General features: G+C 35.6%; 1 protein-coding gene across 1 annotated transcript in view; it reads right to left on the bottom strand.

Annotated features, from left to right (window-relative positions):
• The window catches only part of CSMD1 (CUB and Sushi multiple domains 1), a gene marked incomplete at both ends in the record, with an annotated part of 1,184,444 nt that overhangs the window by 239,813 nt on the left and 931,279 nt on the right, over window positions 1-13,352 (bottom strand). The window contains one exon of the mRNA XM_080616376.1: window positions 277-446. Within this exon, the coding sequence (XP_080472502.1) occupies window positions 277-446 (170 nt within the window). The remainder of the gene's footprint in view (window positions 1-276; window positions 447-13,352) is intronic.

Genomic DNA, 13,352 nt, shown 5'->3' with positions numbered 1-13,352 from the left:
CCAAGTTCACATTTTAGGATTTTTTTTTTAGATTTTAATCCACTATATCTATAAATGTGACCGAACTCTTAATGTCACCTATACTTTCTTTGACTCTAGTATAAATAATTGAACCTAGTATAAACAAAGTGAGGCTATCCACATAGAATTTATTCATTTTGTGTGAGGAAGTGAAATAAATAAAAAATAAAACACAAATAATTGTTGTTAAAGGCAGAGTTGTTCATGCAATGTGAATATTGAGCATGGTAGAAAGTGAAATTACTTTCATTTTACCTTAACAATATCTCCCTCATGCAGCTGAAAGGTCCTGGCTCTAAGATGGATCCCTTTTCCAGCCTCTGTTTCGATTTTATAGATACATTCATGGTTGTTGTCATAATTAGATGGGAAATTAGGAGACAGCAATGTTCCTTCATTTCCAGAGACAGTTGCTCCACATTCAGCTAAAGAAACAGACACATTTTAAAAAAAGAAGTGAATTATCCATTTCAAGAAAATATGGGTAATTTGCAATAATATTTAGACTCCATAAGGTCTCTAACAGGCTATCTAGCAAATGTATATTTCTACTGGATTTCATCTACCAGACCAACTCCCAGAAACCCAACTAAAGTTGCTATCTCCTGCATTTGATTTGGTATTTATTAGGTGCACATGCGTGCTTTTACATAATTTCCTTTACCTGGCAGTTATCCCCTGGTCCTCCTGACTAACCTATAATGCAAGTAAGCCAGATTCCATAAAAATTTGATGTTTTGTTAAAATATACTTATTGTGGAACCATTTCAAGTAAATGTAACAGTGATTTTACTTCCCTATTCAGCCTTATAAATAAGTATTAGAAAATGCTGAGACAAAAGAATCTGGCAGTAATTCAAGACCCGTCAAACATGTTTTTCTCCACCAGGAATAAAAAAAAATGAAAAAAAACCCAAAACAAAAAACCAAACCAACATTTATTGACATTAGTCAGGGCCAAGCAGACAGCTCCCTTCTTTTTCGGGTAAAGAGTAGGTGAGTCTTTTTCACAGCCATCTGTGGTAAGAACTTACTGGCACTTTCAGTAGGCATTTTTGTCATTTCTGCCCAGCGAAGAAGAGAATAAAGTGTGTAAGAAGAGTGGTACATTTCCAGCCCATAGGCTCAGTTTGAGTTCTGAATGAAGACTAATAAAATTATTCCAAATATGTAATATAAATTTCAGCACTTAAAACATCCAAAAAGATAGAAAGTAATATTGGTCTACTGTTCAAACAAATATTCAAAATGCTCAAAAATGGCCTGAAAGCACCTTATAAAACCCTACAGTAACATACTATATTAATCTATTTCTTTTTAAGGTGGATGAGATTGATATTTATATCTCCTTGTTCACTCTGAAGATAAAATATATTGTGTTAAATACAGATTTTGACCTAAACATTATTCAGACCTCATTCAGAGTATGGTAAAAACCTATTATGACAGTTAAAATAATGTTAACATATAATTGTAAATCAACAGATATATTTTATCAGAGATGTGATAGGTTTGAAAAAAATCTATATTTTTTCTATAAGTGTTATTGGCAGTGTATTTACAATGTTACATAAAACTGTGTATAGTTTAAAAAGTATTTATGCAAAAAATTATTTTGAAAGTATACTGTAAAGACAGACCAGAAAAATATACGAGAAATAACAACCCCTGCTACCAAACTTCAGATAGCTGAACTCTTCCTTTGTGGGGGAGTATGGAATATACCAGTTATTTCTCACACGTTTAAAGTCACTTTAAATTTTCTAAATGCTTCAATGAACAGTAGCAGACAAATGAACTAGATTTTTAGTTTGATACATCTTTGGTAAAGGATTGTTCATATGCAGCTATTTTTCTTTCATTTTTAGGAAGAAGGTGTAAATAATTAAATTTATATAATATAATGCCAATATTAATGCCAGACATTTTTAGACTCATACACATATTTTCTTGTCTTTATGACACCAGAACTCTACACAAGCATTCTGCAAGCATTTGCTCAAGTAAAGATCCATGCAAAAATATGTATGTTCACTTTAGCTGCATTGGTATCTTACTATCTACCTCCTCTAAAGAACTAGAAAATATAGAATTAAAATGCTGGAGAAGAAAATAAGAAAATATTATGGATCAATTCTACATTTTGTTTCAGTGACTGATTATAAACCAGTAAGACATATGCAGTAATAAAAGAAGTGTACAATGAACTTTTGCCAGTGTAGACCTAGCCAAATTTCCTGCTCTGGTAAGTCTATATTCCAAAGTTCAAAACCATGGCAATTTGACTACAATATTACTCCTTTTCTAAATTATAGCACATTCTCCAAGAAGCAGACATGCTCTCTGCTATAAGCAATTAGCTATTCACTGAAATTTAATTACTTCAACAAATTCTTTGACCTCAAGTTGGCACTCATATACCTCCAAACCCTGCTACACAACCACATTCTGTTACCAGCGCATACTACCTCCTCTCAAATACCTGACAGCTATTCAGTTTCATCAGGCCTTGTCACTCCCTTTGTTACCAGGACAAAGGGTTGCTCAAGTCCTCTGACCAGTCAAGATTCTTAGCTCATCTCATGTCAGTCAGTAAATCACTGAGAGGCCCCAGAAAGAGGTTTCCAAAGGAAAGCAAGCCCTTCTTTGTCAACTTCTTTCCCTCAACAGGAAAATTATACAAAACATGTCACAGTTCAGGTTAAGGTTTTCTTGTAGTTCTGTCCTCGGAGATCAGGTGTCCTAGCACCTGAAATCTTTCATTTGTGATCGGTCTCCAGATATACAAAGGAACTTCGCTCTAAGGACTTCAACTTGGTTTTTTTTTTCTAACCATTCCTGCACAAGCGCTCTACACACAGTGAGGAACTAGAAACTCAAAAGAGCAGTCATGAACAGCAATACTGAGTCTGGTCTCACCAGCAGGAAAAGCTTAAGCAAAGACATCTCTCCCCTTCAAGGACCTAATCTTTTACTCAGCAATATAGGAAATGTCATGTGGGTTTTTTTTCTTTAAAAATATATACAGTAGCTGATACAGCTACTGCTTTCTTGTGCAGTAATTAACATATGCAGCCAGAATGTGTAACACTTAAATTCAATTCACTTTGCCTCTGGGGATTTCAACATGAATCTCCTGTGACTTCTGCTGCACATAAAGGTATTAGAAAATCAGTTAGTCACAAAGTGAGCAAACGTTGGCTAACCTCTTTAGCATAATGGGTTGGGCATTAAACAAGGAATATTTCCTCAAGAAAGTTCGCATATTAAACTGTTGGGAAATAAAATTCTGAAATAACCCCCAAATCATCATTCACTGTTACCATGTGAATTACTGTTACCAGGTACTAGACTGGAAAAATATATTCATGTTCACTTCCATTTTTATTGCCTCCAGTTAATCTTTAATACTATATGTAAAATGAAACAACAGCTGTTAGCCACATTGGCAAGATCATTCTGCAAGATTATATCTGCATCAGATACGATTTAAAATTATTTTACAGAAACAAAGGAAATGAGTCCATATCTTTAATTTTGATGAAAGTTTTGACTGATCAAGTTTTGTGTAAAGAAGTTATACGGCTCATCTGCCTATGGTAACTGAAAAATAAATACCTGCCAATCACTCTTGAAAGGTCATGCAACATTCATCATCTAGCACACTTGCTTTATGAGTAACTACTCATTTTAGTACCTCAGGTTAAGCAGACAGATCATATGATACTGAAAAAAGCTCTTTAGTTCTTGGCTACAGTGGACTTTCATGACACTGCTGTACTTCAAAGCTTTCCAGATTCCGAGTTCAAGAGACCTGCCCTCATCTTGGGAGAATGATCTGCCTCCCCAGCCCAGAGGGATGAAAGATAAAACATTTCTCATGCCCCTTACATCAGAAAAAAAAAATAATCTTATCTGCTTGTATTCTCATTTATTAAATATAATTCACATGCACCCTTCCTCCGATAAAAATCAACTGTATCACTATTAATAAGTCTTCAAATTGTGCAAACATTGACAGCTATAGAATTTGTCATGCAAAATAATGTTTACTGATCTTAAAGCAATTACAGTTGATATTCTGTTTCCATACTTTGATCCATAACCTTGCCTTGGAAAAATCAGCGTGAATTTAAATGAACAAGCATATTATAAAATAACCACTGAACATGTTCCATGTTAACAGTATTTTCAGGACTATCTACTCCAAATACAGCCTTTAAAGAAAAGGGATATATTTCATAATGTTCTTTGTCAGATTATGTGATGTGCTTAGACTATAGTATTAATGTAGGCACAATTTAAGAACTTAAAATCTGCTTATGATATAATACCTAAAAATTGCCAAAAAAAGATGTAGCACTGAAATTTGTATTATGATGTTATACAGATCCCTTCTTTATTTTGCTTTCCTTTCCTTTTTTTCTGTAGTAGCCTGATTTTTCAAGATACAAAAGAAATTAATTCAGTTACCAGTTTTTTTATTATCAATATGGTCACTGGCACCTAAATCCACTTTTTAAATTAAATGTAAAAGATACAGTTGACATTTTATCATTAAATTATTTCAATTTTCTCAGGTATTTTAGTTGGTTTTTTTTTTTTTTTTTTGTGTCAAAACACAAAATACAGATAATCCAAACAATTTTTCAACAGAGAATATATACAAAAGTCTGCCTTGAGTGAAAATAAACAAGTAAATAAAGAAAACTAGGATCAGATTCTATTTTATGAAAGCAAAAGTCTGATCATTCATAAGATGTCGTAAGAAATGTCAAAAAAGCTTCTGTTCTCAAGGATAGGAAGGACTTCTCTTTCTTCTAGGAAAGGCATAGGGGTATTAATGCAACTTGTACACAATCATTTTGAGTCTTAGGGAGAAAGAAAGGTAAGCACACTCTTGCTGAAATAACATGAAATAGTACCTACTGTGTTCTGAAAAGATGCATAAAATTAAGAGGATATTTTCATATTAAAAGGATCTGATTGAAATTGGACTATAAATAAAAAGGTGAGGATAATTTAAATATAAAAGTTTATTGAGACTGTAGAAGAACTAGATTCGAAACAATGCAATAGCACTAAACACATGTCATAAACATCCTGGCTAATCTAGTTCCCTAATTTGAAGAATTACAAAACACTCATTCAAACATGAAAAGAAACCCAGGTATGCATTTTTATTTCCATTATACAACATTAGATTTTAAGCATCTGTATTTTAAAAACAGGGGATAACTCTGTGCTGTCCTCAATAAATAGCTGTGCATCCTTAGGTAAGAATGAAGAGCAAGGGATAATGACCTTCATTACTTCATTAAGAATATACCCTTTTGTATGCAACAAAGCTGTGTTGTAACTGAATTGTAATGTATACTAATTTAATGTAGCTAATTTAAATAAAGATGTTCTCATAGTGCTATAGATGTTTGTGCTTTTGTTTCTAAACAAAGAATAAATTCTCTAAAATCTAAGCTCTCACACTCTTTCTACACAGTTTGGCTGTTAGGGCTTAAAAAAGTTACTATTATCACATCTAAATGGCTTGTTAAATAGCTTAAACTAGCATATACTGAACAAATTTTCTTCTTTAAATGTCAGCTGCTTATATGGTTCCAATTCAAATTCTTCATTTCTCAAATCTGCCAAGCTATGGAAGTCTGCCAAATCCAAAAGACACGGTCCCTTAAACTCATCTTCTTCTAAAAGAAAAAAAAAAATCTATATGTTACTGGCTGTATGTTTCAAAAGGTAAAAAGCACATAAAAGCAGATGAATCAAATTCTCTATTACAACTTTTGAATCTTGTGTGCTTTTAAATTTTATTTATTTATTCTAAAATTAAAGGTATCCAACTTAGAATTCAAAAGGTATACTCTTACTGAGTGTATGCCACCTATGTCCACTTGTAAAAGGTTTTAGAGGAGGAACTATATGCTTGATTTCCACTACAGTTTCTGAGTGTCTGTTATAACCTTGCTGCAGATGCGGCAGACTGGAAAATGTTACCTTATCAAACTGTTCTCTTATGACCTTGCAGTGAGAGCAATCTGTCTGGAACAGCTACTTGACCCCATTTCTTTGTTCTTTTGCTTAATAAAGTCACTTAAATTCTATTTACATAAGTAACCTTTTTCTTCTTCCTTTATTGTCTCACTTGAAATTGGATAAAAGGAAACTACAGAGGGTGGATCATCAAACACTTCCTGAATCTGAACACAAACTCTATAAAACAAACAAAACCCAGGGATTCTTGAAATGCTTTGAAATACAGTTCATGTAGAATGTAATGATATCTTTGTTTAATGGAAAAGTCTGCTTTATTATTTTTCTCCCATACATCTTGCTAAAAGGTTTGACAGGATTCTAAGCAGATCTCCAATGCCGAGATCAAATAAAAGTAGTACAATTGTCAGTTTAAAGGCTTCTCTGGCACAAGCACTCTACTGAGTGCAGAGCAACTTTTGCATTTACAAAATTGTGCAGCAGTTCATAAAATAGAACAATCTGAGCTGAGACAGATGAAAATTCTTTATGTTTCTGCTGGACAATATTCTCACACTGTGAGATGGTCATGCAATGTTAAAACAAGAGTAAAGGGGATCATGGATAAAGCTGAACCAAGCATCCTATGCTCTGTCTTCACATAAAAAAAGAGAAGAGTTTCTCCACAGTTACTGACTGAGGTATCTCTAAAAGCTGAGCATCTGACTTCTGCAGGGCAGACACAATACATAGCTGGAAGCACAGCTTCATGTACAGTGTCAAATGCAGTGTAAGGAGATGAAGCTTCCTTTTAATGGGAATTCTGTATCAAGCAGAGGCGCACACAGTGTTTCCATAGCACCTCTGTGATACAGTGCCTTAATCTTTGTAATGTTAGTCCTTCACCTCCAATTCTGCAGCCCTTCACTTGTGAGACTGTAAGCTTTCACCTACACACTGCCAGACTGCCTTGACTTTGGTACAAGTGCTCTTGTTCTCACCTGGCACTGCTGAATTCAGAACCACTGTTAACACTGGGTTTCTCCTAAAAAGTGACTGCCATTGTTTTTTAAATCATACTTTTCTCACCTCACTTCTCACTCTTTTGCCTTGTAGCTTTTAGCCTGTAACTCTACACTGAGATCAACATCACTCCAAATCTGGTGGCTTTTAGCCTGTAACTTCATACTGAAATAGAGCCTAGTAGATAATGAGCAGATAATAATGATAATACACAAGAAATATTCACAAAAAATATATGCACAAACCTTAACTACTATATAGCCTGCAGGACCCACACATGCTCCATTCAATGTTAATATTATCATAAGCTATATAAGAGGAGCTTGAGAAGGTCTGACTGAAAAATACATATGTTCTAAGGAGAAAGCACAAATATTTTTGCTTTCTTGTCATTACTATCATCATCATTTCTGCTACCTGTATTGGAAAGATATTTGTCTAGGGACTCTCCTTCCTCCTCCCAGCTGGTGCCTGAAGAGTGGCTTTTGCTTTTTTCTCTTTCTCCTTCGCTTTTTTCTGCTCCTTGTTTACTTCTCTAAAACAGATTTCAAGTAAGTCATAAGCTATGGACTGCACTACTAAAGGATGTGCATGTAAGCCTCCCTCAACATTCTTTAAGCATCCCCTGTATGATGATGGTGAGGTTAGAATACCTCACTATAAACCTTACTGAAATGCCTTACTGAAAACAATCCTTTTATTACATGTTATTCTGTACCACTGCACTGCAAAGAATAAAGGAGTAGGAAAGGAAGGACTAAACAGCAGGTAAAACCTTTTACAAGGTTTGCTTAATTAGTTTTCAATCCATATGCCACTGACATAATACACTACTCAGGCTGTCTGATTTTAATTAGCCTCGGGGGGATTAATAGCAGAATCCAAGGTGAAGGCATTTTTTTTTTTTTGTCTTTTTTTTCGAACTGAGATTTTTGTGTATTTTTTCTAGTATCACCTAACAATAAGCCATGACAATAACATCCCCTACATTATTTATCTTATGAAGAAAAAATATTTAGCATTCACATTCTGTAAATGTATGCCATGCAGAGCGACCTCGACATGCTTGTCCAGTGGGCCAATGCCAATCCTATGAAGTTCAGCCAAGCCCAGTGCAAGGTCCTACACCTGGGTCGGGGCAATTCCAGGCACAGCTACAGGTTGGGCAAAGAAGAGATTCAGAGCAGCCCTGCAGAGAAGGACTTGGGGTGTTGGTTGATGAGAAACCTAACTTGAGCCAGCAGTGTGCGCTCGCAGCCCAGAAAGCCAACCGTATCCTGGGCTGCATCAAAAGAAGTGTGACCAGCAGGTCGAAGGAGGTGATCCTGCCCCTCTACTCTGCTCTCCTGAGATCTCACTTGGAGTATTGTGTGCAGTTCTGGTGTCCTCAACATAAAAAGGACATGGAACTGTTGGAACAAGTCCAGAGGAAGGCCATGAGGATGATCAGGGGACTGGAGCACCTCCCGTACGAAGATAGGCTGAGAAAGTTGGGGCTGTTCAGCCTGGAGAAGAGAAGGCTGCGTGGAGACCTCATAGCAGCCTTCCGGTATCTGAAGGGGGACTACAAGGATGCTGGGGATGGACTATTCATCAGGGACTGTAGTGACAGGACAAGGGGTAACAGATTGAAACTTAAACAGGGGAAGTTCAGGTTACATATAAGGAAGAAGTTATTTACTGTGAGGGTGGTGAGGCACTGGAATGGGTTGTCCAAGGAAGTTGTGAATGCTCCATCCCTGGTGGTGTTCAAGGCTGGGTTGGACAGAGCCTTGGGTGACATGCTTTAGTGTGAGGTGTCCCTGCCCATGGCAGGGGGGTTGGAACTAAATGATCTTAAGGTCCTTTCCAACCCTAACTATTCTATGATTCTATGAAAAAGGTGACCAGAGACAATCATTATTCCTTCTGACTATAGGCAATTGAAATTTCCTGCCAGGTCGCACAATGAGGTAGCTAAGGTTTCATACAAATCATTCTATTTTGAAAATAGTCACAGTGCTCAGTATTCATCAGCTGAAATTTGCTTTAGTGATTTGCGAATACTAAAGTTTCAATTTTGAAATAGAGACAGCTCAAATCTGTAGTTACCATATTGCATCATATTCTGAGGATTCATATACATTAAGGCTCAAACAATAACTCAAACAAATCTTCAAGAATGCCATTGACACAAAAATGAGGGGGAAAAAACCCCAAACCTTCACTGGTATTTATAAAAATGCAATGTTATATATTAAAGAAATAAAAATTGTTAAAAATCTATTAAATAACATTATTAAATACATTGTATGAAATAGAAAACAACCTAAATATCTAATAAGTTAAATGTGGCAGCATTTAGAGTTCTGAAATACAGTGGAATCTGGATACATGCACATCCTTACAACTGTCTGAAGATTCAGAGATTCAGTCACTGATATTATATAAGATTTCTTGCTGATGAGTAGCTCTTAAGTGAAAACTCTCTCTGCCTAAATGCTAGCTAAAAATGAATAGCAATTTTCAGACTTAGTTTGACTTCTCAAACGTGAACTCAAATTCAAATTTTATGCTACAGAGAATTTAAAGAAAACAATGAATGTCAGATCTCAAGGGTCGCATAGAAATCTCCAGTACTACTCAGGCTAACAAGGTTCCCACTTATGTTTCAGTCTCGATGGAAATTAACTCAGTGCTACAACATGACAAAGTATATTAATTATAATTGATGATTTTGCAATGAATACTAACTAAACTACTTAAAAGTAACAGCTTATTAAAGAGTGTCAGCAATTTATTGTAGCACCCTATCATTAATTATTCATGTAGTATTTCTTATAACAAATGAATATGATAAATTAATGTGATATTAATGTGAATACCAGTAAAAAAATGCCTCAGTGAAGATTTTACTCAAATACTATAAAAATGCACCATTAAAAATCAAGTGCCATGTAAAATTTAATAAAGCGGCAACACCACTTAAATATGAAATGAAAACAGTAAATCGCTGTTTCTTCTTAGCTTTACCCTTCAAGTTTTTCACGGCTTGCTTTAGGAACACTCCGTACAGTTGAAATGACTAATGGAGGACAGGAACATAATCCAAGTTAAAACCCAAACCAAATTAAAAAAAAAAACCCAGCACTCAAAACCAAGTTTACTGTATTAATGCTTGAACTTTATACAATGCTTATCATGAGAGGCTAGTTTGAAATGAATACAGTATATACTTCATAGTGTAAAAATAATATTTTCATGATAAATCCTAGGTAAAATTTATCACAGTTTCTTAAGGAGAGAATAAGCAGGGAAAGCCCAGACAACTAGATAGTAGCAGTGTAAAAATCAAGTAACTGAATGAAAATCTAAGTTAAGACAATCTCAGAAAGGAGAGAAGAAGAACTAGTTCAAACTTTCCTTACAAATATCATGTGATGTCTGAATGCCTAAAACCTGGAAGCGATAATCAAAGTGTTCAGTTACATGTCCTTGTGAATAGGGGAAAAAACCCATTTCTAATAATGAGTAACTCTTCAGCCATAATGCTGAGTAGACAGACTAGGTAAAGGCCATTCCCAATTAGCCAACACGGTAAGGAGTTAAAAGAAAATTATTAGTAAATATGACCAAATATTCACTTTTATTTTGTCTTATAATCTTAATACTCCTTCTATTTTGTAATTAATTTTACAGTCAGAATATGATGGAATATATTTTTTTTTTTTTGGTACCTAAACTTTTCTTATAGCAGAGCCTTATCTATCAGAGCCTTCATTGTACCGCTCTCAGATTAACAAATGCAAAGGGATGAACTAGCAATTTCTGAAATGCTTTTTGAAAAGAGAACGTACCTACACTTGGGCACTGTACCTTGCAACTCAAAAGGCGTCTCTGCTCAGGTTTCTACCCATTGCCTTCAATAATCAGTGAACAGCACATTTTTGCCAAGTACAAAGGAAAGAATGAAATGTCTCCCTTCTTTCACAGTTTCATCAGCATATCATAATCCACTATAAAGGAATGCCAAAACTGACAGGCTCAATCCTCACCTGTTGGAGGATCACTGCAAGTCATAGTCACCTATCAAAAACTACGGAGGAGATGATTTAGGTGTACATCAGATGTGTGTGTTCAACCCCGCAATCTAAACTCTCTCCTCTCCTTCAGCCACTACTTATCAGCCATGGACCTCTGGAAACGTGTATCTTGTTTCCTATCACATTTCTCTTTTTTCCATATAACCTACTATCTGCCAAGCCTGAGAAGATACTTGCCGCTGGTATAAAAAAAAAAAACAAAACAAACACAATTAAGCAAAGCAGCATTTAACTTCTTTCAGTAATGACAACTGCCTTTGAAACCTGCTGCCCAGGGAAATGGTTGAGTCAGCATCCCTGGAAGTATATAGAAGATGTATAGATGTGGCACTTAGGGACATGGGTCAGTGGTGGAGTTCGCAGTTGCGGTTGGACTCGATGATCTTAAAGGTCTTTTCCAACCTAAATGATTCCAAGATTCTATGACAAAGCCATGCCAGTATGCAGACGGTAAAATAAAATTCACAAGGCCAGGTACAGCATTCTGCACTGTGATAGTGAAACCTCTGGAGTAAGACACTGAGAGGGAGCCTCTTCTGGACTCATCTATTTCTAGTGTTCATTGCATTTGTTCACTGAATTGTTACATTCAATTTAAAAAAGGAAATCACTTATAGGAATGCTTCTTCTCTTAACCTATAAGTCTTCCAATTCCTTTTTGATCAGTAACACAACCCACATAGTGGTAGTAAGCTCCTGACTAGTTGGACTTTAAGCAAACTGCAAGGCAAGAAAAATACGATTAAAAGCATAGTCCTGGTTTGCTAGATGAGATCTAGGAAATCTGCCTTACTAATAGATTTCCAGACAAATAGTGTGATTCCTGTTTAAAAGGCTAGTGACAAGATAGCAGCAGAAACTGGAATGTGACTGCCTCCTTTAGGCAGACCTTAGCCTCAGAATGAGGGACTTCAACAGACTACAGTCTTGTTCCACCTCATTTCTGGACTCCAGTATTCACTTAGTGTCTGAGATTCACACAGTTTTGGGGATGTGCCGAACTCCATGACTGCCTATGAGCTTTACTCTTGGATCTGTAATCTTGGGGGACCAACTCACTAACAACTGGACTTTGTTGTCAGGAAAAAGTAGCCAACTGTGAAATATAAATGAAACTCTAAATAGAATTACGTAATTATAGTTAGAGGAAGAAGAGCTATTGCTGGAAGGAAAACTGGGAAGAGTATGTATGTACGCTCAGACAATTCTGTTCGCAGAGCCATGAAATAAGTATAAATATATATATGCATTTGCAACTTTGTAAAGGCAAGTAAAAGCTCCATCGCTGGCAGTGTTCAAGGCCAGGTTGGACAGTGCCTTGGAAAACATGGTCTAGGGCGAGGCATCCTTGCCAATGGCAAGGGAGGTGGAACAAGATGATCTTAAGGTCCTTTCCAACCCTAACCATTCTATGATTCTATGATAAAATGGGAATAAATTATACATGTGGAAGTAGTGACAGTAACACATCATAACCACAATTAGTAATCAATGCATGTTTTTCGAAAAAAAAAAGTTTTTTTTCTGGGGAAAGAAGGTATAGTAATTGAAGCGATAATTAACAAAACAATGAATAATAACACAGGATGAGATGTCAATGAATGAAGGGGAAATAAATTGTTTTCTGTTTTCAAAACTCAACTAGACAAAGGATAATCATGAGAAGCTTGTCTGTACTTCAGTAGCTTGGTTTTTACCTCACACAAGCATAGCAACAAACACAAAACCAGTAATTTTAAATCATAATTAAATTATTCAGAAATTAAACCTACAACACACAGACAAACGTGCCAATTACAGTAATGCGCCAGATAATAATGTTAACAAACTTATAGGTGACAAGCTGTTTCAGAACAGTAAAAAAACAGATGCCTATATTAGTACTCTCAAACCTCAAGATATGGGTTATTTTAGTGACACTTCTTCTTCAAGAAATGTGCACGTTTATTTTCCAAGTAGCCTTGTGCCAGGATTGCTAGGAGAGTATTTTTACATTGACATTATCTACGGAAATGTGCTCCTATCTCCATTAATTTTGTGCATCACACAAAACAGTTAAGTAGCAGAGTATTACTCTCTCAGTTCCCCTTAATCTTGCATTCCTTTCAGTTACAATAAATTTTGAGGAGAGGAGTAAAAGAGGTTGCTGTGAATGTACATTTAGACATTTTTCAAAGAACAGTTACATAAAGGTAGCCAGCTATGATTTTTTTCCTTCAGAAGACTGTCTATGTCCTTTAT

This window comes from Psittacula echo (genome assembly GCF_963264785.1).
Source record: "Psittacula echo genome assembly, chromosome: 4".
In the NCBI taxonomy this organism is placed as follows: Eukaryota; Metazoa; Chordata; class Aves; order Psittaciformes; family Psittacidae; genus Psittacula; species Psittacula echo.
Note: the sequence above shows the minus strand (reverse complement) of the source record. Positions and strands in the feature narration are given on the sequence as shown.